Source organism: Dromaius novaehollandiae, chromosome 22 (genome assembly GCF_036370855.1).
Source record: "Dromaius novaehollandiae isolate bDroNov1 chromosome 22, bDroNov1.hap1, whole genome shotgun sequence".
Lineage (NCBI taxonomy): Eukaryota > Metazoa > Chordata > Aves > Casuariiformes > Dromaiidae > Dromaius > Dromaius novaehollandiae.
The window spans coordinates 10,372,620-10,397,570 of NC_088119.1; the positions used below are offsets into that span (position 1 = coordinate 10,372,620).

Sequence of the window (24,951 nt, forward strand, 5' to 3'; positions counted from 1 at the left end):
CGGGGGCCGCGGCCGGGGGGGGCCCGGCCCCTATTCATGAGGACGGATTTCCTGTGCCGCGGCGGGGGGACGGTCCCCGGCAGCTGGCGAGGGGTAACCGGACACCGGCGGCCGCCGCTTCGAGGCCCGGGCCCCGGCGGGGAGGGGAGCGGGGGCACGGCGAGGCCGACACCGGCCCCCCCGGCGGCGAGACCCCCGGCCGCAGGCCCGCGACGCGCCCTCGGCTGCCCCGAACCGTCCCGCTGGGCTCCGGGGGGCAGCACGATGGGGCGGCAGCGCGGGGGGGGCCCGCAATGGGCCCCCGGCTGGGAGCGGAGCCCCCCGCCCGGCGCGGGGGCGGCCGGCGCCCGGGAAGGCGCCGCGGCCTCGCCGAGCTCCGGCGCGGCGGCCCGGCTTGGCAGGGCGCCCCGGCCCAGCTGCCGCCAGCCCCCCGGGGCCGGGGCTGCCGGAAGGGGCCGCGGCCGTTCCCAGCGCCCCGCGGCCGGGGGGGCCGCCCTGCCCGCCGGGGGCCCAGGCGTCCCGGCCCCCCTCCGCGGCGCGCTCATCCCCGCTCCGAGCGGGGGGGGCAGCCAGGGCCGGTTCCCACCCGCCCGCGTCTGCCTGCTGGTATTTTATTGGGTGTGAAGGATTTTATTCCCATGATGAGTTCCCAGCGGGAAGGCGGCGGTGGCGGCCAGCCCGGAGACGGGGGACGCTCCCGCCGGGGGCCACCGCGCCCGGCCCGGGTCCCTTCGCGGTGGCACCAGCCCGGTTCCCGCGCGGCTCCCGCAAACCGCGGCATCCCTTCGGCATCGCCTCTTCCCGAGGCGGCCGGGCCCCGGAGGCGGCGGCACCCCGGGGCGATGCGGGAGGGAGGCAGGGCCCCGGCGGGGGCCCCGGGGCTCGTAGCGCCCGCGGCCCGTTGCCCCATCCCCGCGGCCGCGCCGCCGGGCCCGGGCTATATATAGCGGCTCCGCGCCGCAGAGCGGCGGGATGAATCTTAATGAGCTCGTTCCGGCCGACTGCATCTCGCCGGGAGCGCGACGCGGCCCCACCGCGGCCCCCCGGCCCCCGCCGCCGCCCCCGGGTGCTGCAACCGGGCCCGCGGCGTGGGGCGAGCGGCGCGCGTGGGGCTCGGGGCGCCCGGTGCTCCGCCGCGCCGGGGCGAAGCGCAGGCTCCCGCCTGCCTCAGTTTCCCCGTGGCGGGGCCTGGCGACCCCCGGTTGGCGGGGGGACGCGGGGACACGGCGTTCTGCTGAGGCGGCCGGGCCGGGCCGGCCCCGGGGCAGGATGAGCTCAGCCCTGGCCGCGTCCTTATCGCGGGCAGACGGCGGGGAAGGGCCGCCGCCGCCGCGTGTTTGCCGAGGATAAAGTGTACAGTACAGGCAGGGCAGGGGGCCGGGGCCGGGCGGGCGCGCGGCCGCCCCTTCCCCTGCCACGCTGGCTCCGCGCGCCGCCGGCCGGGGGTGGGGCCGCGGCCGGGGCCAGGAGCCGCGGTGATGGGCACCCGCCGGGGGCCGGGACCGAGCCCGGGCAGGGGCGGCGTGTCCCCGGGTGCGGGGGTCTGCCCTGGGCACCGCCATGCCCTGGCACCCCATCCCCCGGGTACCACCGGCCCTGGGTACCACCATCCCCTGGGTACCACCGTGACCCGGGTACCACCCTCCTCTGGGTACCACCATCCCCTGGGTACCACCGTGCCCTGGGTGCCACCACGCTCCGGGTACCACCCTCTCCTGGGCACTACCATGTCCTGGTTACCCCGTGCCCTGGGTACCGTCGTGCCTTGGGTACCACTGTGCCCAGATACCCCCATCCCCTGGGTACCACCGTCCCTCGTGTACTGCCACTGCCTGGGTACCACCGTCCCTTGGGTACCACCGTCCCTTGAGTACCACCATCCCTGGGTACCACCATCCCCGGGTACCGCCATCCCCTGGGTACCACCATCCCTTGGGTACAGCCGTCCCCTGGGTAACACCGTGCCCCAGACACCGCCGTCCCACGGGAACCCCGATGCTCTGGGCCCCCCCGTCCCTTGGATACCGCCACCCCCTGGGTACCGCTGTCCCCTGGGTGCCCCCCTCCCCTGGGTGCCCCCTCCCGCGGGTACGGCCATCCCCTGGGCGCCCCCACCCCCTGGGTGCTCTCGTCCCCTGAGTGCCCCCATGCCCGGCTATGGCTGTCCCTGGGTGTCCCCGTCCCTGCAGGGCTACACCCGTCCCGCGGGTACCACCGCGCTGCCTTGGCAAGCCGGGAAGCGCCGGGCCGCGGCGCTGGGAGGCTCCCGGGATCCCCCGGCACCCCCCCGGCACCCCGCGGAGATCCAGGGGTCCCGCCGGGGCCGCGGCCCCCGAGCATCCCCGCCGGGGCGGCCGCAGCCCCCGCCGCGGGAGCGGGGCGCTGGCCCTTTAAGAGCCGGGCATGATGGGAGTTGTAGTCCGGGGGGGTGGGGGGGGCAGCGCAAGGCCTGCTGGGAAAGAGGTGGGGTGGGAAAGGCCGGCTGGGGGGCTGCGGGGGGGCAGCCCCCTATTGCACCCCAGGGCTCCCCCCAGCCCCGGCCCCCCCGGGCCCAAGAGCACCCCACCATCCCCGGCCCCATGGCCTGCCCCACGGCGGGGCGCCGGCCCCATGGACCCTCATGTCCCCCTGCCCCACGGCGGGGCGCCTGCCCCATGGACCCTCATGTCCCCCTGCCCCACGGCGGGGCGCCTGCCCCATGGCGAGGTCTCTGTCCCCCGGCAGAGCCAGGTTGGGGGGGAGCTGGCGCTGTGGGTCTGGGCCCTGCCCCGGTGGCACCCATGGGTGCGCGGCCGTGGGGCCAGGCGCTCGCCCCGCTTCGCTCGCCCACGTCCCCGGGGTTCCTGCGCGGCCTCGGGTGCCGCGCGCCCCGTCCCCCGGGGACGCCGTGGGGCTGGCATGGGGGGCAGCGCGGCCCAGCCCCGGCACCTCCACCCGCCCCAGACGTCGCGGCCTCGCGGCTTCTTGCGGCTCCGTCCCCGTTGGGCACCGTCCCCGTCCCTGCGGGGGTTCAGTCCTTGTCCCCCCATGGGCACCATCCTCATCCCCCCGTGGGCACCGTCCCCGTCCCCCCGTGGGCACCGTCCTTGTCCCTCCCTTGGGCACCGTCCTCGTCTCCTCTCGGGCTCCATCCCTGTCCCCCCTTGGGCACCGTCCTTGTCCCTCCCTTGGGCACCGTCCTTGTCCCCCCATGGGCACCGTCCCCATCCGCCCTGGAGCATTGCCCTTGTCCTCCCGTGGGCACCGTCCTCATCCCCATGGCCCCCGTCCCCCTCCCTCCTTGGGCACCGTCCCCGTCCCTCCTCGGGCTCCATGCTTGTCCTCCCATGGTCACCGTCACCGTCCCCCCATGGTCACCGTCCCCACCATCCCCGTCCCCCCGTGGCCACTGTCCCCGTCCCCCCGTGCCCACTGTCCCCATCCCTCCTCGGGCTCCATCCTTGTCCCGCCACGGGCACCATCCCCGTCCCCTCATGATCCCCGTCCACGCCCCCCCGTGTCCCCCCGTGTCCCCCCGTGGTCCCCCCCCTCGTTGCCCCCCGCCCCACCGCTTTCCCCCCACGGGCCCCATCCCGGCGCGCTGCCCCCGGCTGCCTCCGCGGGGGGGTCCGGGGGGGGGTCCGGGAGCGGCGGCGGCGGGGGGGGGGGGCGGGGCCCCGAGGGCGCGCCCGGCGGCGGCGGCGGGGGGTGGGGGGGGGCGCGGGGGCGCGCGGGGCGGGGGCGCGCGGCGGCGGCGGGTGCAGGGAGCGGCGGCGGCCGGCGGAGGGGGCTGCGGGCGCGGCGGAGCGGGCGGGCGGCGGCGGGGCCGGGGGAGGAGCCAGGCGCCGTCGGCCGCCGCCGCCGCCGCCGCTGCGCCCCGCTCGGCTCCGCTCGGCTCCGCGCCCCGCTCCGCTCCGCGCCGCTCCGCGCCCCCCGGCCCGCGCCGCCGCCGCCGCCCAGGTACGGCCGAGCGGCCCCCCCGGCCCCCCCCGCGCCGCCCCCGTTGTTTACCGCGGGCCCGGCCCCCCCCCCGCCTCCACGGGCGCGCGGCGCTGAGCCCGGGCGCAATTCGGTGCTTGCAATGCGGGGGGGGGGGGCGCGGTGCAGGGGCGGGCGCGGGGGGGCCCCGGGGTGCGGAGGGGGGTCCCGGGTGCGGAGCGGCGGGAGGAGGGGGGGGGCGGAAAAAAAAAAAAAAAAGAAAAAAGACGGGGGAATATTTTCCTGGAAAAACGCGGGCGGGGGGCGGGGGGGGCCGCGGCGGCGGCGGCGGGGGGCGGCGGGGCCGTGGGAGCGGCGCGGCGGGGCCCAGCGCGGCGGCGGAGCGGCGGCCGTGCCCCGTGGCCGTCCCCGCCCCGGCCCCGCTCTTGGCAGGCGGCGCCAGGAATGCGTTTAATTTTTTTTTTTTATTTTTTTTTTTGCGCCCTGGAAGGAAAGCGCCGGGTTTTTTTGTTTGTTTTGCTGCTCCGGGCCGCGGCGGGGGCGAGGCCGGGCCGGGGGCATCCCCGGGGGCGGGGGGGGGGGGCCCGCGCTCGCTGCCCGCCGCGGGGCCCCGCCGACCGGGCGAGGGGTGTGGCGCGGCCTGGCCCCCCCCCTCCGCCCCCCCACGGGGACAGCGGTGTCCCCCGGGGGGGCCGCGTCACCGCCGCCCCGTCGAGGCCCCGGACGGCGGCGGGACCCCGCTCGCCGGTGGGGGAAACTGAGGCAGCGGCGGCGGGACGCCAAGGTCACCCGAGGTGCCCGGCACGGCGGCACCAGGGCAGCGTCGGGCCGGGCCGGGCGGCCCCTCGGCGGCGGTGCCGCGACCCCCGCGGGGGCCCACAGCGGTGGCACTGGGGGGGGGGACCGGGCGCCTCACCCAGCGCGACCTTTGGCGGTGCCAGCCGCGCGCCCGGCCTCGCCGCCACCTCCCTCCCGCCGCCGCCGCCGCCGCCAGGCCCCGGTGGAACCAGTTTGCGGGAGGCTCCGGCGCTGCCGCCTGCCGCTGCGCCCGGGGGTCTGGGCGCAGGGTGGGGAGCGCGGCAGGAGCCGCCGGCACGGCGTGGCACGGCACGGCACGGCACGGCTTGGCATGGCGCGGCACGGCTTGGCACCGCGCGGAGCAGCCCTCCCGTGCGGCTGCATGTGCGGCCGGCGCGGGGCCTCGCACGCGCGCGTGCACCGTGGCACGGGCACCTGCCGGGGCACGGCCGGACCCCCGCGCCGCTGCCGCCGTGACCTTTGCAGCGCGCCGGCGGTGCAGCCCGGTGCCGGGCGTGCATGGAGCGTGCATGGCGCCTGCGAGGCCCCGGTGGTGCCCGGCACGGCTGTGGGGCACCCGGCGTGGTTATGGGGCACCCGGCGTGGTTGTGGGGTGCCCAGCCCGGTTATGGGGTGCCCAGCCCGGTTATGGGGCGCTCAGCACCCCTGAGGCTGCACCGCGGGCCAGGCCCCGGCGCAGGGCCGGACTCACGCCAAGGCCCGGCGTCCCCGTGCCACCGCGGCCGGCGTCCCCGGCGTGCACTCGCGGGGCGCTGCGTGGCGGCGGGCGCCCGGGCCCGGCCCTGCCCGGGGGGCCGCGGCCCCCTCCCCGCTCCGCCACGCGCTTCCCCGCGGCTGCCGGCAAAGCCCGGAGCCGCCCGCGCCGGACGGGACGGGACGGACGGGGCGGCCGCGGGGATGGGGCCGGCCCCCCGGGACCCCCGGCCGCCGTGGGGCGCGGGGTGTGTGTTTAATGCCGTCAGTGCGGGAGGCGGGGCCGGGACGCCTGGGCCCTCCGGCGGGCGCGAGGAAGAGGAGGAGGAGGAGGGCAGGGTGCTGCGGGGAGGGCGCAGGCGGGACGCTGGGGTCGAGGGAGCCGGGAGCCGCCGGGGCGGGTGCAGCGGGGCAGCGGGGGCCCCCGGGGCTGGGCCCCCCCCCGCGCAGCCCGGAGCCCCCGCGCCTCTCCCCGATTTAGCAACGTCCCGCTCGGCTCGCCAGGCTCCCCCTCCCCCCGGCGCGCTGAGAATAGCTCCCTGGCGCCCTGCGGCTCCCGGCACCCGCCGGCACGGGGGCCCCGGCACCCATGGGTGCGCCGGCCAGCCGAGCCGAGCCTGCGCGCGCTCGTGACACGTCCGGCCGAGCCGGGGTCCCGCGCGGCGCCGCTGCGGCCGGCGGGGTGACGCGGGCTGCGGTGCCCGCGGAGGGCACGGGCATCCGGCACGGGGCCCGGCCGCATCCTGCTGCGTCGGCGTCGGAGGGCAACGGCGGGGGGGCTCTCGCCCCTGCGCCCGCCCGGCGCCGCTCGCTTCCCCTCGGCGCCTCCGGCAGCGCCCGGCGGGATGGGGAAACCGAGGCCGACCCGGAGCGGCTGGCAGCGCGCGGGACCTGGCGTCCGGCTGCGGCACCGCGCAGGAGCGGCCGGGCGCGATGGCTCTGGCCGGCGCCACCGGGCTCGCGGTAGGATGGGCCCCCGGCCGTGGGGTGCCGGCAGCGCGCGGGGTGCCCCGGGGTCGCCCCGGCCCTGATGTCAGGCGCATGGCATCCCCCGGCGCGGGCTGCCCAGCTGCCGCCGCATGCCTGGGATTCCTGCGGCCTTGAGTCACGCGCAGCCGCGCGGCCCCGCGGCCACGGGTGCCCCGGTGCCGGCCGGGCACCGCCGGGCACGGGCACCGCGCCGGGACGCACGCGCTGCGTTGGGCACTGCCGAGTGCGTTGCACCGCGCCGGGATGCACGTGCAGCGCCGGGCACCGCTGGTGCGTTGCACGAGGACGCGTGCATGGGGCTGGGCACCGCCGGTGCGTTGCACCGGGACATGCGCTCGGTGCCAGGCAGCGCCGGGTGCATTGCACCGTGCCAGGACGCGTGCACAGTGCCGGGCGCAGCCGAGTGCACTGCACCGCGCCGGGATGCGCAGACTGCGCCAGGCACCACCAGTGCATTGCACTGTGCCGGGACGCAGGCGCAGTGCCGGGCTGCATGGGTGCATTGTGCCGCGACGCAGGCGCAGTGCTGGGCTGCATGGGTGCATTGTGCCGGGACGCAGGCATGTTGCAGCACGCCGGGCTGCATGGGTGCATTGTGCTGGGGTGCAGGCATGTTGCAGCGTGCCAGGCTGCACGGGTGCATTGTGCCGGGACGCAGGCGCAGCGCCGGGCTGCACGGGTGCATTGTGCGGGGACGCAGGCACGTTGCAGCGCGCCGGACTGCACGGGTGCATTGTGCGGGGACGCAGGCACGTTGCAGCGCGCCGGGCTGCACGGGTGCATTGTGTTGGGCGCAGGCACGTTGCAGCGTGCCGGGCTGCACGGGTGCATTGTGCCGGGACGCAGGCACGTTGCAGCGCGCCGGGACGGAGGCGCAGCGCCGGGCTCCACTGGTGCATTGCACCGCGCCGGGACACGCACACGGCACCAGGCACTGTGAGGTGCATTGCACCGGGCTGCATGCACCGCGCCGGGTGCTACCGGGTGCATCGCGCTGCACGGGGACGCAGGCCCAGCGCCAGGCGCTGCCGGGTGCATTGCACCGCGCAGAGCAGGGCACGCAGGGTGCACGTGGTGCAGCTCGGTGACCTGGGCCGGGCGCCACAGCGGGTGCCCCTTGCCCGTCCCGCCGGGCCCCCGCGGCCCTTTGCTCCGCCAGATGTTGCAGCTGCAGCTGCCGAGCCGGGGGTGCAGCCCCGGCCCCGCGTCCCCCCGCAGCCGGCGGCCCCGGTGGTGCCCGGGCGGGCGGCAGGGCCTGGCCGTGCGCCCTTCCCCCAGCCCCGCGCTAATCACGCTAATTGGCACCTTGGCTAAAGCGCTTAGGCCCTCAGCGCCCTCCTGGCGAGCAGCTGGGCCGGGGGGGGGACGCCGGGACCCCCGCAGCCCATCTGGCCGGGGTGCCGCAGGGCCGGGCGTGCGGGTGCTGCCGTGCCGTGCCCCCCGCGCCGCCCGGCTCCCGCCACCCGCCCGGCCCTGGACTTTGCCCCCGGGTTGTTATGCAGCTCCTGCAACCGCCCGACTCAGCAGAAAGGGCGCTGGGAGCGGGGCCGGGGGGGGCGCGGGGCCGGGGTCTCACGGTGCCGCACCGGGCCGCTGTGCTCCTGCCCTGGGGCAGCCGGGCCGCGGTGACACCGACCCCCCCGAGCGCCGGGGCTGGTGGCGCCTGGCATCGCCGCGCACGGTGGCAGCTCGGGGAGCGCCGTGGAGGCTGAGACCCGATGGGACTCATTGCACGTGGCCCCTTCTGCTGCCCGCAGGCAGCGGGAGACGGTGCGGGTGGCACGGGGCCGGCGGCGTGCCGGGGAGGAGGAGGAGCAGGAGCGGGAGCGGCGCCGCGTCCGTCTGCCCTGCGCCCGCGGGATTCCTCGATCGCCGTGACCTGCCCGCCGTCACCGCCGCCCCGTCCTGCCGCCGGCGCGGTGCTGCCGTGCCCCACGCCGTGCCCCACACCATGCCTGCGCCGTGGGGCGGCCGGGCCCCCGGGGCTCTCGCGGCATGCTGCGCCTCCCCGGGCACCGCCAGCCCCACGCGTGTGCCGAGCGGGTCGGGGCTCTGCGGGGGGGGGAGCAGGGCCGGGTGGGGGGGCGCCGGAGGGGCTGGGTGCCCGCGGGGCGGCGGGCCCGCGCTTGGCCCTGGCGCCCCGCCAGTGCCTATACTTGGAAGTCTCCGCGCGCCGTTCCCATATGGAACAAACATTTGCTGCAGCCCCCGGCCGCGCTGCGCCGCCGCTATAGGTACCGCCCGCGGCCGGCCCCAAAGCCCGGCCTGGAGCGCGCCCAGGGAGCCGCGGCCCCCGGGGACGGGCCTGCGGGGGGGGGGGGCCTGTGGAGGGGGCCCAGGCGTCCGGGCGGTGCCGGGGCTGCCGGCGTGCACGTGCATGCACGGTGCGCCTCGCTGGCACGGGCGGGCGGCGGGGTGCTGCGCTGCGGATTGCCCTCGTGCAAAACCCCTCGTGCAAAACCCCTCGTGCAAGGCCTCGTGCAAATCCTCTTGTGCAAAATCCCTCGTGCAAGGCCTTGTGCAAAGCCCCTTGTGCAAAAAGCCTCGTGCAAAGCCCCTTGTGCAAAGCCCCTTGTGCAAAACCCCTCGTGCGTCGCACGGGCACGGCGGTGCCCCGGCGGGTGCTGCAGCCTTGGCGCAGCCGTGCTGGCACGGCCCTGGGGCAGCCCCATGGTGCTGCCAGGCTTCCCTGCCTGGCGGGGGGCCAGGGGGGCGGGCGGGGGGGCGGGGGGGGAGCCCCGCGGCGCGGTGCGGTGCCGTGGGGCCCGGCGCGGGCAGGGGTGCCCGCCGAGCGCTGCCCCTCGCCGCCGCCGCGCTTTAAATCCGCCGGAGGAATTCCTGCCGCGGCCAAGACAAACGTGACCTACTTTCTGCCCGGCCCCGCGCGCAGCCGGAGCAGCCGGGGGCCGGGCACGGCGCGGGGGGCTGGGGGCTGCGGCCACCCCCGCCACGGACCAGGCCCCCCCCCCCAAAATGGGCTGCGGCCGCCCCGTGCCTCAGTTTCCCCCAGCCCACCGCCGCCTCTCTGCCGCAGGAGACCCCGCCAGCCGGCACCGCCGCCCGCCCGCGCCCCCCCGGCGCCCCCCGCCGCCGTAAGTACCCCCCCGCCGGCCACGCGTGCACCGAGCGCGCCGGGTCTCGGCCGGGCCCGCGGCGCTGAGCGGCCCCCGCGCCCCCCCCCCCCCCCGCAGGCTGGGCCGCGGGATGCTGCGCGGAGCCGAGCACTGAGGCGGGCGCCATGGGGCGCGCGTCGTAGCCCCCGCCGCGGCCCCCGCCGGCGGCGCAGCCCCGCACGGTGCTGGGCGCTCCTTGATGGACTTGCGGTGAATGGAACAGAAGCCCAGCACCCTGGACCCGCTGTCGGAGCCAGAGGACACCCGGTGAGCCGAGCCCCCCCCCCTGAGCCCCCCCGCACCCCGCCGAGCCCCCGGCGTGTTCCTGGCCCGTGCCACCCATGTCCTGTGCACGGCCGCGCTGCATTGCTGCGTGCACACCTGCAACCCTGCGTGCTGCGGTGCTGCGTGCACACCTGCAACCCTGCATGCCCCATGCGTGCCCGCAGCCCGTGCCCCATGCGTGCCCCGTGCGTGCCCCACGCCTGCCTGTGCTCCACGGGTGCCCTGCGCACGCCCCATGCGAGCCCCTGCCCCAAGCGTGCCCGTGCCCCGAGCGTGCCCGTGCCCCGCGTGTGCCCCGTGCCCCTTGCGTGCCCCGCACATGCTCGCGGCCCGGGCAGGCCTGCAGCCAGTGCACACCCATGCCCCATGCACACATGTGCGTGCCCCATGCGAGCCCATGCCCCATGCATGTGCGTACACGCCCTGTGCATGTGCATGCGCCGGGCCCGTGCGTGTGCGTGCCCCGTGCATGTGTGCAACCCATGCAAGGCCATGCCCCGTGCACGCGTGTGCATGCCCCGTGCATGCGCGTGCCCCGTGTGTGTGCGTGCCCATGCATGTGTGCCCCGTGCACGCGTGTGCATGCCCCGTGCATGTGCGTGCCCCGTGCGTGCCCCGTGCGTGCCCGTGCAAGCGCCGGCTCCCGCCGCGGTGCCGGGCGGCCGGGGCCTCCCCTGCCCGGCCCCGCGGGCGCCCCGCCAGCGCCGGGGCTATTTCGGGAGCGCTGCCCGGCGACGCACGTGCCCGGGGGCCCGGCCGGGGTCACCTTGGGCGCCCGGGGGCCCGGGGGGGCCCAGGCGTCCGGGCCGGCCGCCGCCGCCAATGGGCCGGTGCCGTGCGACGCGGCGCGGACCCCCGCCCGCGCCCATTGGCCGAGCCCCCGTGATGTCACTTCCCCGTGAGCCAAAAGGACATTTTGTCTTTGACTGCAAATGAGCCCCTCCCCCACCGCCTTCCCGTCCCCTCCCCCACCGCCCCTCCCCCGCTGCCGCCCCTCCCCCACCGCTTCCCCTCCCCTCCCCCACCCCTCGCCCATCCCCCCCGGATGCCGGGGGCGGTCGGGGGGGGGGCCCGATCCCGGGGGGGCCACGCGTGTCCCCTGCACACGTGTTGCCAGCCCCGGCCGGGGGCCCGCGCACCCCTGCAGCGCCCCTGCAGCACCTCTGTGCACCCCTGCAGCACCCCTGCAGCATTCCTGCACACCCCCATGCACCCCTGCACAGCCCTGCAGCACCTCTGTGCACCCCTGCAGCATTCCTGCAGCACCCCCGCAGCACCTCTGTGCACCCCTGCAGCACCCCTGCAGCATTCCTGCACACACCCCTGCACCCCTGCAGCACCCATGCAGCACCCCTGCACACCCCCGCACACACAGGGCAGGGGGAGCCCGGTCGTGGCCACTGACGAGCCCCGGGGACACGGGGTGCAGGGACCTGGTCGCATGGGGTGCGCGGGGAAATGGGCTGCAGGGACGCGGGGTGCCATGGGTGCACGGGGACCCGGGGTGCACAGGGTGAGGGGACACGGAGTACACCGGGACGCGGGGTGCACAGGGACATGGGGTGCAGGGCCGTGGGGTGCATGGGGCCGTGGGGTGCATGGGGCCGTGGGGCGCATGGGGCTGTGGGGCGCATGGGGCCGTGGGGCGCATGGGGCCGCGGGGCCCCGGCTCACGGCGCGTCTGCCGCAGGTGGCTGGATGGCAAGCGCAAAAGAAAGAGCAGCCAATGTTTGGTGAAGAGCAGCATGTCAGGTACGCGCCCCGCACCCGCCCCGCTGGGCACCCCGGGGTCCCCCGGGCACCCCACGTCCCTGCTGGGTCCCCCGGGCACCCCACGTCCCTGCCTGGCGCCTGGGTCCCATGTGGGTCGGGGGGGCTGCGGGTGCCGGCAGCACCCAGGCACCCACGCCGCGCCGTCCCGTGGGGCGCGGACCCCGCGCAGCCCCCAGCGCCGCGCCGGGCACCCGGCCCTGCCCCATTCCCCGGCGGGGAGCGGCCGCGGCGGCGCCGGGCGGGAGGAGGGGCCGCTGGTGGGACCCCGGCGTCCGGGCCCCTCCCCTCCCCCGCCCCGGCCGCTCCCCTCCCCTCCCAGGGCTGGGGGAGAGCCCAGGCGTCCGGGCCCCCCCCCTGCATCCGGCACCCCGGGGCTCCTGGCTGTGCCGGGGGGGGGGGGGCATGGGAACCCGGACGCCTGGGCCCTCCCCGTGGCCGGGGGGGGCCTGGGAGCCCGGGCCCCCGGGTGCAGGCACGCGCGGGCGCTCCGTGCCTCGGTTTCCCCGCGGCGGCGACACTGGGCCATTGTGCGGCGGCGGCCGGCGCTGCCGGGTCCGGCCCGGATAATGGGGGCTTTATCCCTGGGGGGCACCGGGCGGCCCCCCCTCGGCCCCGGGGCGTTAACCCTTCGCGTGCCGGCAGCGGGGCAGCGCCGGGGCGGCCCCTCGGCGGAGGGAAGCCGGGGCGCGGGGGCCTGACGCGCTGGCCCCCCAGGGTACATCCCTAGTTACCTGGACAAAGATGAACAGTGCGTGGTGTGCGGGGACAAGGCCACGGGCTACCACTACCGCTGCATCACCTGCGAGGGCTGCAAGGTGAGCGCGCCGCGCCGGGGGGGCCGGGGGGGCCGAGGGGGCTCGCTGGGGGCTCACCGGGCTCGGCGCCCTCCCCGCTCCGCAGGGCTTTTTCCGGCGGACCATCCAGAAGAACCTGCACCCCACCTACTCCTGCAAGTACGATGGCTGCTGCGTCATCGACAAGATCACCCGCAACCAGTGCCAGCTCTGCCGCTTCAAGAAGTGCATCTCCGTGGGCATGGCCATGGACCGTGAGTGCCCGGCGCCCCGGGGCGGGACGGGATGGGACGGGATGGGGCTGCCGGCACAGCCCTGGGGCCGGCGGGGTGGCTGGAGGTGCATTGGGGCCGGGAGGGGTGGACATGGTGGCTAGTGGTGCCATGGGGCTGGGCAGGGTAGACATGGTGGCTAGTGGTGCCATGGGGCAGGGAGGGGTGGACGTGGTGGCTAGTGGTGCCATGGGGCTGGGCAGGGTAGACATGGTGCCCAGCAGTGCCATGGGGCTGGGCAGGGTGGCTGGGGTGGCTAGCGGTGCTGTGGGGCCAGCTGGGGTGCCCAGCAGTGCCATGGGGCCAATCGAGGTGACCAGGGTGGCTAGTGATGCCGTGGGGCCAGCTGGGGTGCCCAGCAGTGCCATGGGGCCGATCGAGGTGGCTAGTGGTGCCGTGGGGCTGGCGGGGGGCCGTGGGGCGGGGGGCCGTGGGGCGGTGGGGAGCCATGGGGCCGGCGGTGCCGTGGGGCGGCAGTGGCGCTGAGAGCCAGCCCGGCGCGGCGCAGTGGTGCTGGACGACTCGAAGCGCGTAGCCAAGCGGAAGCTGATCGAGGAGAACCGGGAGCGGCGGCGCAAGGAGGAGATGATCAAGTCGCTGCAGCACCGGCCGGAGCCCAGCGCCGAGGAGTGGGAGCTCATCCACGTGGTGACGGAGGCACACCGCAGCACCAACGCCCAGGGCAGCCACTGGAAGCAGAAGCGGAAATTCCTGGTGAGGGGCTGGCGGGGGGCAAGGGGGGGTCCCGGCGGGGCTGAGCCCTGGCACACTCGGTGCATGCGGGGGGCACCGCTCTGCCCACGCGTCGGAGATGCTGCCCACCGGCGAGGGGTGTGGGGCGAGCGGTGACCGAAGGGGACTGCCGTGCCGTGGGGTGGCCGCCGTCGCGTCCGGCTGTCCCCGCGTTGTCCGTCCGTCCGTGCCCGCTGCGCCGCCGGGCACACGGCTCCCTCTCCTGGCTGCTGCCCTGTGCCCAGGACGCCCGGGTCCCCTGCGGCAGGCGGCACGGGGCTGCCGTGCCTCAGTTTCCCCCGTGCCTTGGTTTCCCCTGCCCTGGGGGCCCTGGGACCACGATGCTTCGGTTTCCCCCACGTTGGGGCCGCGGTGCCTCGGTTCCCCGCGCCGGGGCTCACGGCCGCCCGCTCCGCGCACGGCAGCCCGAGGACATCGGCCAGTCGCCCATGGCCTCCATGCCCGACGGGGACAAAGTCGACCTGGAGGCGTTCAGCGAGTTTACAAAAATCATCACCCCGGCCATCACCCGCGTGGTGGACTTTGCCAAAAAGCTGCCCATGTTCTCGGAGGTAGGGGGGCTCCCGGGGGCGGGGGGGCCGCCGGGGGGGCCGCCGCCTGACGCCTGTGCCGCAGCTGCCTTGCGAAGACCAGATCATCCTGCTGAAGGGCTGCTGCATGGAGATCATGTCGCTGCGGGCGGCCGTGCGCTACGACCCCGAGAGCGAGACGCTGACGCTCAGCGGGGAGATGGCCGTCAAGCGGGAGCAGCTCAAGAACGGCGGCCTCGGCGTCGTCTCCGACGCCATCTTCGACCTGGGCAAGTCCCTCTCTGCCTTCAACCTGGACGACACCGAGGTGGCCCTGCTCCAGGCCGTGCTGCTCATGTCCTCAGGTGACCGCGCCGCGCACCGGGCACCGGGCACCGGGCTGGCACCGGGCACGGGGAGCTGTGCCGGGGATGTGGGGCGGGCGCCGGGGTTAGGGTTAGGGGTAGCACCAGGGATGTGGGACGGGCGCCCTGGGGAGCCGTGCTGGGGATGGGGGGGATGTGGGGCAGGCACCTTGGAGCAGCCGTGCTGGGCTATGGGGGATGTGGGGCGGGCACCCTGGAGCCTGGATCCCTGGGGAGCTGTGCTGGGTATGGGGGGATACGGGGCGGGCACCCCAGTGCCTGGATCCCTGGGGAGCCGTGCCAGGGATGTGGGGTGGGCACCCTGGGGAGCCGTGCTGGGTATGGGGGGGGGATGTGGGGGATGTGGGGCGGGCACCCAGAGCCCTGGGACACGTGGGGCCGGGTGCTTTGCTGCTCCAGGCCCTGGGGGCTGTGCGAGGGCGGGAGATCCCGGCGTGGGCACCCTGATGTCCATGGCCGGGGAGCTGGATGGGGACATGCAGGGTGACATGCTGATGCCCATGGCCGGGGAGATGGACGGGGACGTCCAGGGTGACATGCTGATGCCCATGGCCGGGGAGATGGATGGGGACGTCCAGGGTGACATGCTGATGCCCATGGCTGGGGAGATGGATGGGGACATCCAGGGTGGCACCCGGATACCCATGGCTGGGGAGATGGATGGGGACGTCCAGGGTGACATGCTGATGCCCATGGCTGGGGAGATGGATGGGGACATCCAGGGTGGCACCCGGATACCCATGGCTGGGGAGATGGACGGGGACGTCCAGGGTGACATGCTGATGCCCATGGCTGGGGAGATGGACGGGGACATCCAGGGTGGCACCCGGATACCCATGGCTGGGGAGATGGATGGGGACGTCCAGGGTGACATGCTGATGCCCATGGCTGGGGAGATGGACGGGGACATGCAGGGTGGCACCCGGATACCCATGGCTGGGGAGATGGATGGGGACGTCCAGGGTGACATGCTGATGCCCATGGCTGGGGAGATGGATGGGGACATGCAGGGTGACATGCTGATGCCCATGGCTGGGGAGATGGACGGGGACATCCAGGGTGGCACCCGGATACCCATGGCTGGGGAGATGGACGGGGACATCCAGGGTGGCACCCGGCTGCGCAGGCGGCCGCGCGGCGCCGGGGGCCACCGAGGAGGTGCCGGGGGGGCCCGTCCCCCGCGGACACCCGTGCCTGCGCCCGCAGACCGCACGGGGCTGATCTGCGTGGACAAGATCGAGAAGTGCCAGGAGACCTACCTGCTGGCGTTCGAGCACTACATCAACTACCGCAAACACAACATTCCCCACTTCTGGCCCAAGCTGCTGATGAAGGTGACGGATCTGCGCATGATCGGGGCCTGCCACGCCAGCCGCTTCCTGCACATGAAGGTGGAGTGCCCCACCGAGCTCTTCCCCCCGCTCTTCCTCGAGGTCTTCGAGGACCAGGAGGTGTAGGCGCCCGCGCCGCGCTTGCTGCCCGCTCCCCTCCCCGCGGCCCCGGCGGGCGGTGCTGCGCGGGGGGGGGACGATGCCGCCGCCGCCGATGCCGCCTCGCGCGCCCGGGCCCCGGCATCCCCGCGGCCCCCCCTGCGCCGGCCCCCCCCGCGCCGGCACCTCCCTCGCCCCAGGACTTGACGAATTTTGTTTGTTTGCACAGGGAAGGGCCCCGACGGTCGAGCGTTTCCTTTATTGTTCTTCTCTTCTTAGATTATTATTTTTTAAGCATTTATTTCCCTCCCTGAGAGGCTAAAATATTAAACTAACTGCACTTTGGAAGGAGAGAGGAGAGGAGAGAGGAGGACGGGGCTCCGGGGCTGCACAGGGAGATGCTGCCCGGGCGGCGGGCGCTGCTGCGGCCGCATGCACTTTTGGCCCGGCGGCAGCGCGCGGGGGGCACGGCGGCGGGGACCGGGCACCCGGGGTGCAGGGGCGCCCGGCTGCCGCGGGGGGCCGGGGCCGGGCGCCCCAGTGTTGCAGCGTGTGGGGTGCCAGGGCGTTGCAGCGTGCCGGGACGCCCCGGGGTTGCACCGTGCCGTTGCATCGCGCCAGGGCGTTGCACAGTGCCAGGGCGTTGCACTGTGCCGGGGTACCGCGGGGTTGCACCGGGGCGTTGCATTGTGCCAGGGTGCCGCAGCGTTGCACCGTGCCATTGCATCATGCCGCTGCACCGTGCCGGGGTGTTGCACCGTGCCGGGGTGTTGCACCGTGCCGGGGTGTTGCACTGTGCCAGGGTGTTGCACCGTGCCGTTGCACCGTGCCAGGGCGTTGCACGGTGCCGGGGCACCTCCGGCACTGCCATGCGTGGGGGGATGCGGCCCCGTCCCGCGGGGACCGGGACCCCCCCCACGCCGCGTCTCCGCTTCGCCCTCTACCTCTCGGCCGCGCGGTGCTGCCCCGCAAGCCGCTGCGTTTCGGGGCTTTGGTTTCTCTGTCGTTTTTGGGGCTGAGAGGAGGCGATTTTGTGCCAAGCGCCGGCGGCCGGGGCGCGTCGGGGGCTGCGGGGCCCCGCTGCGGCCGCCCCCCCCAACCCCCCCCAACACACACCTTTTTCCGTTGTTTTTCGTTATGTTTTTTTTTTTTTTCTTCTCGTCGTCGTCGTTTTATTTGTTCTGTTTTCCGTCAAAAGTTGCAATGGCCCCGAGGCGCCGGGCGGGCGGGCGCCCCGGCCGCACTGCACTACTGCCCCGCGCCGGGGGCTGCACCGGGGGGGCTGCACCGGGGGGCTGCCGGGGCCCCGCCGCGCCGTTGTCACCTTTCTCCCCCGATTTAGGTTTGTGAATTTTCTTCTTACCTCAGGCGGGCGGCCGAGGGCGGGGGCCGGGCGCGACCGGGCGGGCGAGGAGGCAGGCGGGCAGAGCCGATCTAAGCTAATATATATATATATATATATATACATGCATATATATATATATATAAAAAATATCTATAAAATATATAATTTTTGTAATTAAAAAAAATCTTTTTACGGGTCGTTTAAAAGCAGAAATCCCAACGTGAAACACTTCCTCGCCTGGCGGCGGCGGCGCTCGCGGCCCCGGGGCCAGTCGGGGGCCGGGGGGGCATCGCAGGGGCTGCGGGTGGTGGCAGCCGGTGCCGCCGCGGCCTGGGGGGGGGGACGGTGCCCTCGGCTCCCGCGCGGTGCAAAATGTCTTAAGCTCTCGCCCCGGGCGCCGCGGGCCGTGCACCGGGCAGCACCGTCGCCCGCCCTCGCGCGCATCCCGGCGCCTCCCCGGCCCGGCGCTCGGTGCTGCACGTGAGCCCCGCGCCAGGCCTTAACACGGTGCCTTGGGGGCTGCGGGGCCGGAGCCGGCAGCGTGCACGATGCCCGTGCGATGCGCGTGATGCCTGTGCAATGCACGCGCAGTGCCGGTGCAAAGCTGGTGCAGTGCCGGTGCAATGCGTGTGTATTGCTGGTGCAGAGCTGGTGCAGTGCCCTGCAATGTTACTGCAGTGCCGGTGCAGTGCATGCGCAGTGCCGGTGCAGTGCTGGTGCAATGCACGTGCAGTGTTGGTGCAGTGCCGGTGCAATGCACTTGCAGTGCCCGTGCACCGGCTGCGCTCGCGGCTCCGCGGCCGTGCCGGGGCTCGGGGCAGGAGAGCCGTCGCGGGACGTGTCTTAAGCAGCGCACGTGCCCCCGGCCCCCCCCAGGGCAGCGCGGCGCCGTGGGGCGGCTCGTCCCGGGGGGCGCAGCCCGGTCCCCCCCCCGCCGTGTCCCCGCTGGCGTCCCCGCTCGCCCCGCGCTCGTGAGCACGCACTCGCACGCACGCCGCTCGCCCGCGCGCCCGGCGCCGCTCCGTCTCGTCTCGTCTCCGTCTCGCCGTCGCACGTCCAGCGCCGGCCCCGGGGGGGGCCGCCCCGCGCCCCCGGCACATACCTCAAGGCTCCCGGCGCCGGCTCCCGCCTCGGCGGGGGCCGGGGGTGCGCGGCGCGGCACGGCGCGGGGGGGCCCAGTTCTATGCATCGCCCCCGTCCCGCGCGGGGGCCTGGCAGGGAGTCGCTGAATGTAGCCGGCCGGGGCCGCCGGGGCCCCCACGAGGCCGGGGGGGGCCGGGGGGGGCCGGGGCAGGCGCTGCTGATTTACGTGACAATCACAAGTCTGTGACGTGCGATTTTAAACCCTTTTGTGTTTTGGTCAGGATTTTAAAGAAAGATATTTTTATGGTAATTGTTGCTGGTCTATTTTACTATATATTTATGTAATAAATATATGATGAAAAAAAAAAAACCAAACCCACCCACACAGCTCGGCTGGCCTCCGGCCTCTGCTTTCCACCGCTGGTCGGGGGGGCGCCGCCGGGTCCCCCCCCCCGGGTGCCGCCAGCTGAGCCAAGGGGCCCAGGCGTCCGGGCGGCCCCGCGAGCGCGGCGGCACCCCGTGCATGTGTCCGGGCGCCCCGTGCATGTGTCCGGGCGCCCCGTGGGTGCCCGGGTGCCCCGTGCATGTGTCCGGGCGCCACGGCGCTGCGTGCAGGGTCCTGGGGGGGGGGTGGTGCGGGGGGCCCCGGCGTCCGGGGGCTACTGGGCGTCGATGCGGAAGGAGAGCAGCTTCTCGGAATGGAGGTTGTTGAGGGTGCGCAGGTCCGGCAGCTTGAGCAGCAGCTTGGTGAAGCGCGATGTCTCGGCCGGGCGCGTCTTGAGCACCAGCGCGCGCAGGGCGCGGATCAGCGTCTCCTGCAGCTGCTCCACCGACGCCGCGTCCTCCATGCCCGAGCGGTCTGCGGGGAGGGGGCCGTGAGGCGGCCGCCCCCGGCCCCCCGGCCCCCCGCGCCCCCGCGCCCGCCCCACCTGCCGACACCAGCACCACGGCGGTGAAGAGCCCCAGCTCCTCGTCGCTGAGCTGCAGGGCGCTGAGCTTCTCGCTGAACTCGAACATGGAGCTGAGCAGGTCGCCCATGCCCATGCCCCAGAGCTCCTCCAGGCTGTACTTCGTGCGGCTCATGAACGTCACCGTCTGCTCCTTCACGTTGAACAGCGAGGCGAAGCGCACCATCAGCACCTGCGCGACACGGCGTGTCACGGGCTGCCGTCCCGGCCGGGCTGCACCGCGCTGCGCCGGGCTGCACCGTGCAATGTTGCACCGTGCAATGCTGCTCCGTGCCACGCTGGGCTGCACCGTGCTGGGCTGCATCATGCAATGCTGCATCGTGCCACGCTGGGCTGCACCGTGCTGGGCTGCACCATGACACACCGTGCCACGCTGGGTTGCACCGTGCCGGGCTGCGCTGTGCAATGCTGTGCCATGCAGCGCTGCGCTGCACCGTGCCAGGCTACATTGTACAACGCTGCACTGTGCTGTGCCATGCCAGGCTATGTCATGCAATGCTGCGCTGCACTGTGCCACGCTGCATCGTGCAATGCCGTGCCGTGCCGTGCCGTGCCATGCTGCACTGTGCTGTGCCACTCTGTGCCATGCTGTACTGTGCTGTGCTGCACCGGGCCGTGCCATGCCACAGGGTGCCATGCTGTGCTGCGTAGTGCCACGTTGTGCTGCGCCACGCCACGCTGTGCTGCACTGCACTGCGCCGTGCCACGCCGTGCCACGCTGTGCCGTGCTGTGTGATGCCGTGGTGCACCATGCTGTGCCGTGCCGTGCTGCGTTGCACCGTGCAATGCTGGGCTGCACCGCGCCGTGCCACCCTGGCAGCCCCCCGCCACCCCCCCGCGTCTCAGCCGCCCCCAGACCCACCTCGAAGGTGCCGGCCTTGAGCAGGGTGACCTGGTCGTGCTGGGAGAGGGCCTGGAAGCCGGGAATGTGCTTGGCGAACTCCACCACCTCGCGGACGGCCGGCGTGAAGCTCAGGGAGAAGTCCTCCCAGATCTCCTGCCCCGTGCGCCCGCTGCGCCCGGGCGGGCGCGTGTTCATGGGGCAGGCCTGCGGGACCGGGGGGGGGGCCGTGAGCCGGGGTGCCGCGAGCCGGGGGGGCCGCGTCGGCCGCCCGCCGCGGGGCGAGGAGCGGCTGTAATGAGGCGGTGGGGGCTGGCGCTCACCGGCAGCAGCGCGGCGGGGCGGCGGGGCCAGGGGCAGCCCGGCGGCGGGGGCGGCGGGGGCGGCGGGCCGGCGGCGGGGCAGAGCCGCGGCGCGGGGGGGCCGGGCGGCCAGGCCGGGGGGGCGGCGGGGGGCCCGTCCCAGCGCGGGAGGCCGCCGTCGCAGGCCGGGGGGGGGCCCAGCTTGTCGTGGGCGTAGACGAAGATCTCCTTGTGCGCCCTGGCCACCTGGGCGATGACGTCCTCGGTGGCCCCCCCGGGGCTGGGCGACCGCGGCGGCGTCAGCTGCTGGGGGAACTGGGAGAAGCAGGCGGGGGGGGCGGGCGGCGGGGGGCCGGGGGGCGGCGCGCGGCCCCCGGCGGGCCCCAGCCCCTCGCCGGCGCTCGGCGGGGCGCTGCCCAGGCCGCTCATGGCGCTCTGCATCTCCGCCAGCATCCGCTGCTTCTCCCGCTTGGGGATGCGCCCGAAGCGCACCGCTGCGGGGGGGACACGGGCGTCAGCGCCTCCGGGCGACGGCCCCCCCGGGCCCGCGGGACACGGGTCCGGGGGTCCCCGGAGCGCGGCCGCATCCCCCATCCCGCCCGGGAGGGTGTGTGCAGCCCCGAGCGCGAGGGAGGGGTCTGGGGGGGGGGTGCACAGCGTGCAAGCAAGCATGCACAGCATGCGAGTGTGCAAGGAAGTGCGCAGTGTGCAAGGAAGTGGGCAAGCAAGCATGCACGTGTGCAAGTGTGCAAGGAAGTGAGCAAGCATGCATAGCGTGCAAGTGTGCAAGGATGGGTGCAAGCATGCACAGCATGCAAGGATGTGTGCACAGCATGCAAGTGTGCAAGGAAGTATGCACAGCATGCAAGTGTGCAAGGAAACACACACAGCATGCAAGTGTGCAAGGAAACACACACAGCATGCAAGCATGCGAGTGCGAGCGGGGGGCCTGGTCCTGGGGCACGTGCAGCACCGAGCACGGCCGGGGGCCCCGGCGGCGGGGGGGGGCCGGGGGAGGCTCACCGTCGCGGGACATGCCCACCAGCAGGCACTTCTTGAAGCGGCACTGCTGGCAGCGGTTGCGGTTGATGCGGACGATGGAGCAGTTCTCGTTCTTGAGGCACTTCTTGTACTGGATGTTCTGCTGGATGCTGCGGCGGAAGAAGCCCTGCGGGGAGGCCGGGGTGAGGGGGGGGCCGAGGGGCGCCGCGGCCCCCCCGCGCCCCCCCGGCACCCCCGCTACCTTGCAGCCCTCGCAGGCGTGCACGCCGTAGTGGAAGCCGGAGGCGATGTCGCCGCACACCTTGCACAGCAGCACCATGCCGTTGAGCTCTGCGGGGAGATGGCGGTGAGGGGGGGTCGGGGGGGGGTGGGACCCAGCCCCCCCCGCCCGACCCCCCCCACTCACTTGTGATGGAGCCGCCGGCCTTGCTGGGGGAGCCGCGGCGGCGCTCGTCCGGCAGTGCCGCGGGGAAGCCGCCCGTGGAGCCGTACGAGGAGGAGGAGGAGGAGGAGGAGGAGGAGGAGGAGGAGGAGGAGGAAGGGGAGCCGTCCTCGCGGGGGCCCAGGGCGCCGAAGCCGCGGGCGTCCTGCAGCGAGCCGGTGGGCGACGGCGGGAAGTAGGTGGGGAAGGGCTGGGAGCCGCCGCCGGAGCTGTCGCTGCCCAGGGAGACGGGGCTGGCGCGGCTGGGCGAGGCGCCGCTGGAGCCCACGTAGCTGATCACGCCGCCTGCGGGCACGGCAACGGTCACCCGTGCGGCGAGCGGCGCCCGGCCTCAGCTCCCCCGTGCACGCGGCCCCGCGTGGCACCGGGCCCCGGCACGCCCCGGGCAGGAACGCGGGACGCGGAGGCGGGATGCGCCCGCACGCGGCCTGGCCCCCCCCGAGCGGGCAGGGGGCTCCGCGTCCCCGACCCCGGAGCGATGGAGCGAGGCCGCGGGGGGGGGGGGGGTCAGGGCGCCGTGGGCCCCCCCTCCCCGAGCCTGGGCCGCCCGGGCCGCGGCTGCCGGCTGACTCAGCGCCGGACACGTGCCGGGCGCCGGGCCCGCGGGCGGGCTGGCCAGGGCCATGTGCCGGCCGCCCCACGGGGCACCGCTGCCGCGGAGCCGGGAGTCACCCTCACCCTCCCCGGGGGTCACCGAACGGGGGCAGTGGGTCCCGCACCCCCCCCGGGGCCAGGGCACGTCACCCCCCCTGCACCGGGGGGGCTGGGGGGGGCAGCAGACCCCGACCGTGCCAGGGAGGGCGAGCGGCTCCCGGGGACCCTGGGCAAAGCACCGGCACTTCGGGGGGACCCCAGAGCGGCAGCACCCGGGAGGGGTCCAAGGCACCGGGAACCGGGGGGGGGGGGAATCCCCAGGCCCAGCGCACCGGGAGCCCGGGGGATCCCTGAAACACCGGGATGCCGGGGGGGGGGGGGGATCCCCGGCCCCAGTGCCCCGGGACATCCCCGAAACACCGGGACCCCGGGGGGGGGGTCTCGGCCCCAGCACACCAGGATCCCCGGGGGTCCCTGAAACACCGGGAGCCGGCGGGGGGGGGGGTCCCAGCCCCAGTACACCGGAACCCCAGGGGGTCCCCGAAACACCGGGACCCCCTTGGGGGGGGGATCCCCGGCCCCAGCCCCCCCGGGACCCGGGAGGGTCCCTGAAGCCCGGGGGGCCCCGTGAAGCGGCGGCCCCGGCGCCCGACGCAGCGCTGGAGGCGCCGGGCCCGGCTCGGGTCGCCCCCCCCCGCTCCGCGGCCTCACGCCGCCGCGCCACGTGCTCGGGCCGCACGTGGCCGCCCCCGGGCCCGCCCCGCACGCTTTGCCCCGCCCCCCGCGCCCCATTGGCCGACCGGGCCCGCCCTCGCCCCCCCCCGCCCCGGGGGCCCGTTGCCGCGGCGATGGCGTCACCACGCCCCGCCCCCTCTCCCCCGCCCCCCTCCCCCCCCCTCGCCGCTGTTTAAAAGGGCGAGTGGAACGCGGCGTCCCCGCTTCCGGGTGTGACGTCGCGCGGGGAGGGAGGGGGGAGCGACGAGGTAATGAGGCGCCGGCGACCAATGGGCGGGGGCGGGGCGGGGCTGCGGGGAAAACAAACTCCGCACGTGGCAGCGCCGGGGAGGGGCCACGTGACGGGGGGGGCCGCGCCGGGGCGGCCCCGGGGCCCCCCCCGGGCCTCCCCCCCCCGTCGGGGCCGGCGCGCGTGACCCCCCCGGCGGTGCGCGCCCGCACACAGCCCCCTCCCTGCCCGGGGCTCCCCGGTGCAGCCCCCCCCCCCCGCCCCCGTGTCCGCGCTCACCCCGGTGCCGGGACTCCCCGGTTCCGCCGTGCATCTCCCCGCCCTGCCCCGGTGTCCGGCACTCCCCGGTCCCGGCTGCATCCCCTCCTCCGTCGCGGTGTCCGGGCTCCCCGGTGTCCCGCCGCGCATCCCTCCCCGCCCCCGTGCCCGGGCTCACCCCCCCCCCCCCCGCCCCGGTGTCCGCGACCCCCGGTCCCGGCGCGCGGACCCTTACCCCGCTGTGCAGCACCGCCCGGTCCCGGTGCGAGGGCGCTCCGTGCCCGGCGCGCAGCCCTCCCCGCTCCGCTCTCCGGACCCCTCCACCCCCCCGGGCCCCGGCGCGCAGACCGCGGCCGCGCTCCGGCGGGCGCCGGCGGCCGGTGCCGGCGCGGGGACCGTCCCGGGGGGGGCGGGGGGCTGCGGCGGGGCACTGACCTGTGCTGCCGGTGTCGGGGGCGGCCATCGTGGGGCTGGCAGCCGGCTGCCGCGGCTCCGCGCACCGGGCACCGAGCCGCGCCGTGCTACGCCGCGCCGTGCAAAAACCGGACCGTGCAAAAAAACGGGTCGTGCAAAACCTGCGCCGTGCAAAAACCGGGCTGTGCAAAAACTGCGCCGTGCAAAACCGGCAGCGCAGCGCAGCGCAGCGGTGCCGTCCGCGCCGCCGCCCGGCAGGGCTGTTGTGCGCCCGCCGCCCGCCCCGCCGCCCGCCCGGCACCGGCCGCGGCTGCGCACTGGGCCGCACGCGGCGCCGCCGCCTCCCCCATGTGATGCCCGGGGAGAGCCTCGTGCCCCAGTGACACACTTTCCGCCGGCGGCCCCGCCGCCCGGCCCCGCGGCGCCGCGCCCCCCGCCCGCCGCCCCGCCGCACCGGCAGCCCCGGCGCTGCGCCGGGCCCGGCGCCGGGGGCGCCCCGGAGGGCATTGCACGGTCCCCGGGGGTCCCCAAGCACCGGGGACACGCGGGAGGGCATTGCACGGTCCCCGGGGTGCACCGGCGCTGCACCGTGCCTGGCACCGGGGTTGCTCCGGGAGGGCACTGCACGGTCCCCGGGGGTCCCCAAGCAGCGGGGTTGCTCCGGGAGGGCACTGCACGGTCCCCGGGGGTCCCCAAGCACCGGGGTTGCTCCGGGAGGGCACTGCACGGTCCCCGGGGTGCACCGGCGCTGCACCGTGCCCGGCACCGGGGTTGCTCCGGGAGGGCACTGCACGGTCCCCGGGGGTCCCCAAGGACCAGGGACACCCGGGAGGGCATTGCACGGTCCCCGGGGTGCACCGGCGCTGCACCGTGCCTGTCACCGGGGGCACCCGAGGGGGCACTGCACGGTCCCCGGGGGTCCCCAAGGACCAGGGACACCCGGGAGGGCATTGCACGGTCCCCGGGGTGCACCGGCGCTGCACCGTGCCTGTCACCGGGGGCA

The 24,951-nt window shown here is 75.6% G+C and overlaps 2 protein-coding genes across 2 annotated transcripts; one reads left to right on the top strand and one right to left on the bottom strand.

Annotated features, from left to right (window-relative positions):
• Positions 1–3,801: 3,801 nt before the first annotated feature.
• On the top strand, positions 3,802–18,550 carry THRA (thyroid hormone receptor alpha). Its single transcript, XM_064524737.1, has 10 exons — positions 3,802–3,939; positions 9,455–9,512; positions 9,612–9,800; positions 11,509–11,570; positions 12,306–12,406; positions 12,492–12,639; positions 13,166–13,371; positions 13,815–13,961; positions 14,026–14,284; positions 15,512–18,550. Exons 3-10 carry the CDS (start codon positions 9,748–9,750, stop codon positions 15,760–15,762), a joined length of 1,227 nt encoding a protein of 408 aa, XP_064380807.1. The 5' UTR covers positions 3,802–3,939; positions 9,455–9,512; positions 9,612–9,747; the 3' UTR covers positions 15,763–18,550.
• A 134-nt stretch (positions 18,551–18,684) lies between these two features.
• On the bottom strand, positions 18,685–24,315 carry NR1D1 (nuclear receptor subfamily 1 group D member 1). The gene is made up of 8 exons (XM_064524732.1): positions 23,970–24,315; positions 21,683–22,003; positions 21,518–21,606; positions 21,298–21,442; positions 20,296–20,768; positions 19,994–20,179; positions 19,093–19,303; positions 18,685–19,022 (listed from the first exon to the last, which is right to left on the bottom strand). The coding sequence occupies exons 1-8, from the start codon at positions 23,995–23,997 to the stop codon at positions 18,823–18,825; spliced, it is 1,653 nt and encodes a 550-aa protein (XP_064380802.1). The 5' UTR covers positions 23,998–24,315; the 3' UTR covers positions 18,685–18,822.
• Positions 24,316–24,951: the final 636 nt, after the last annotated feature.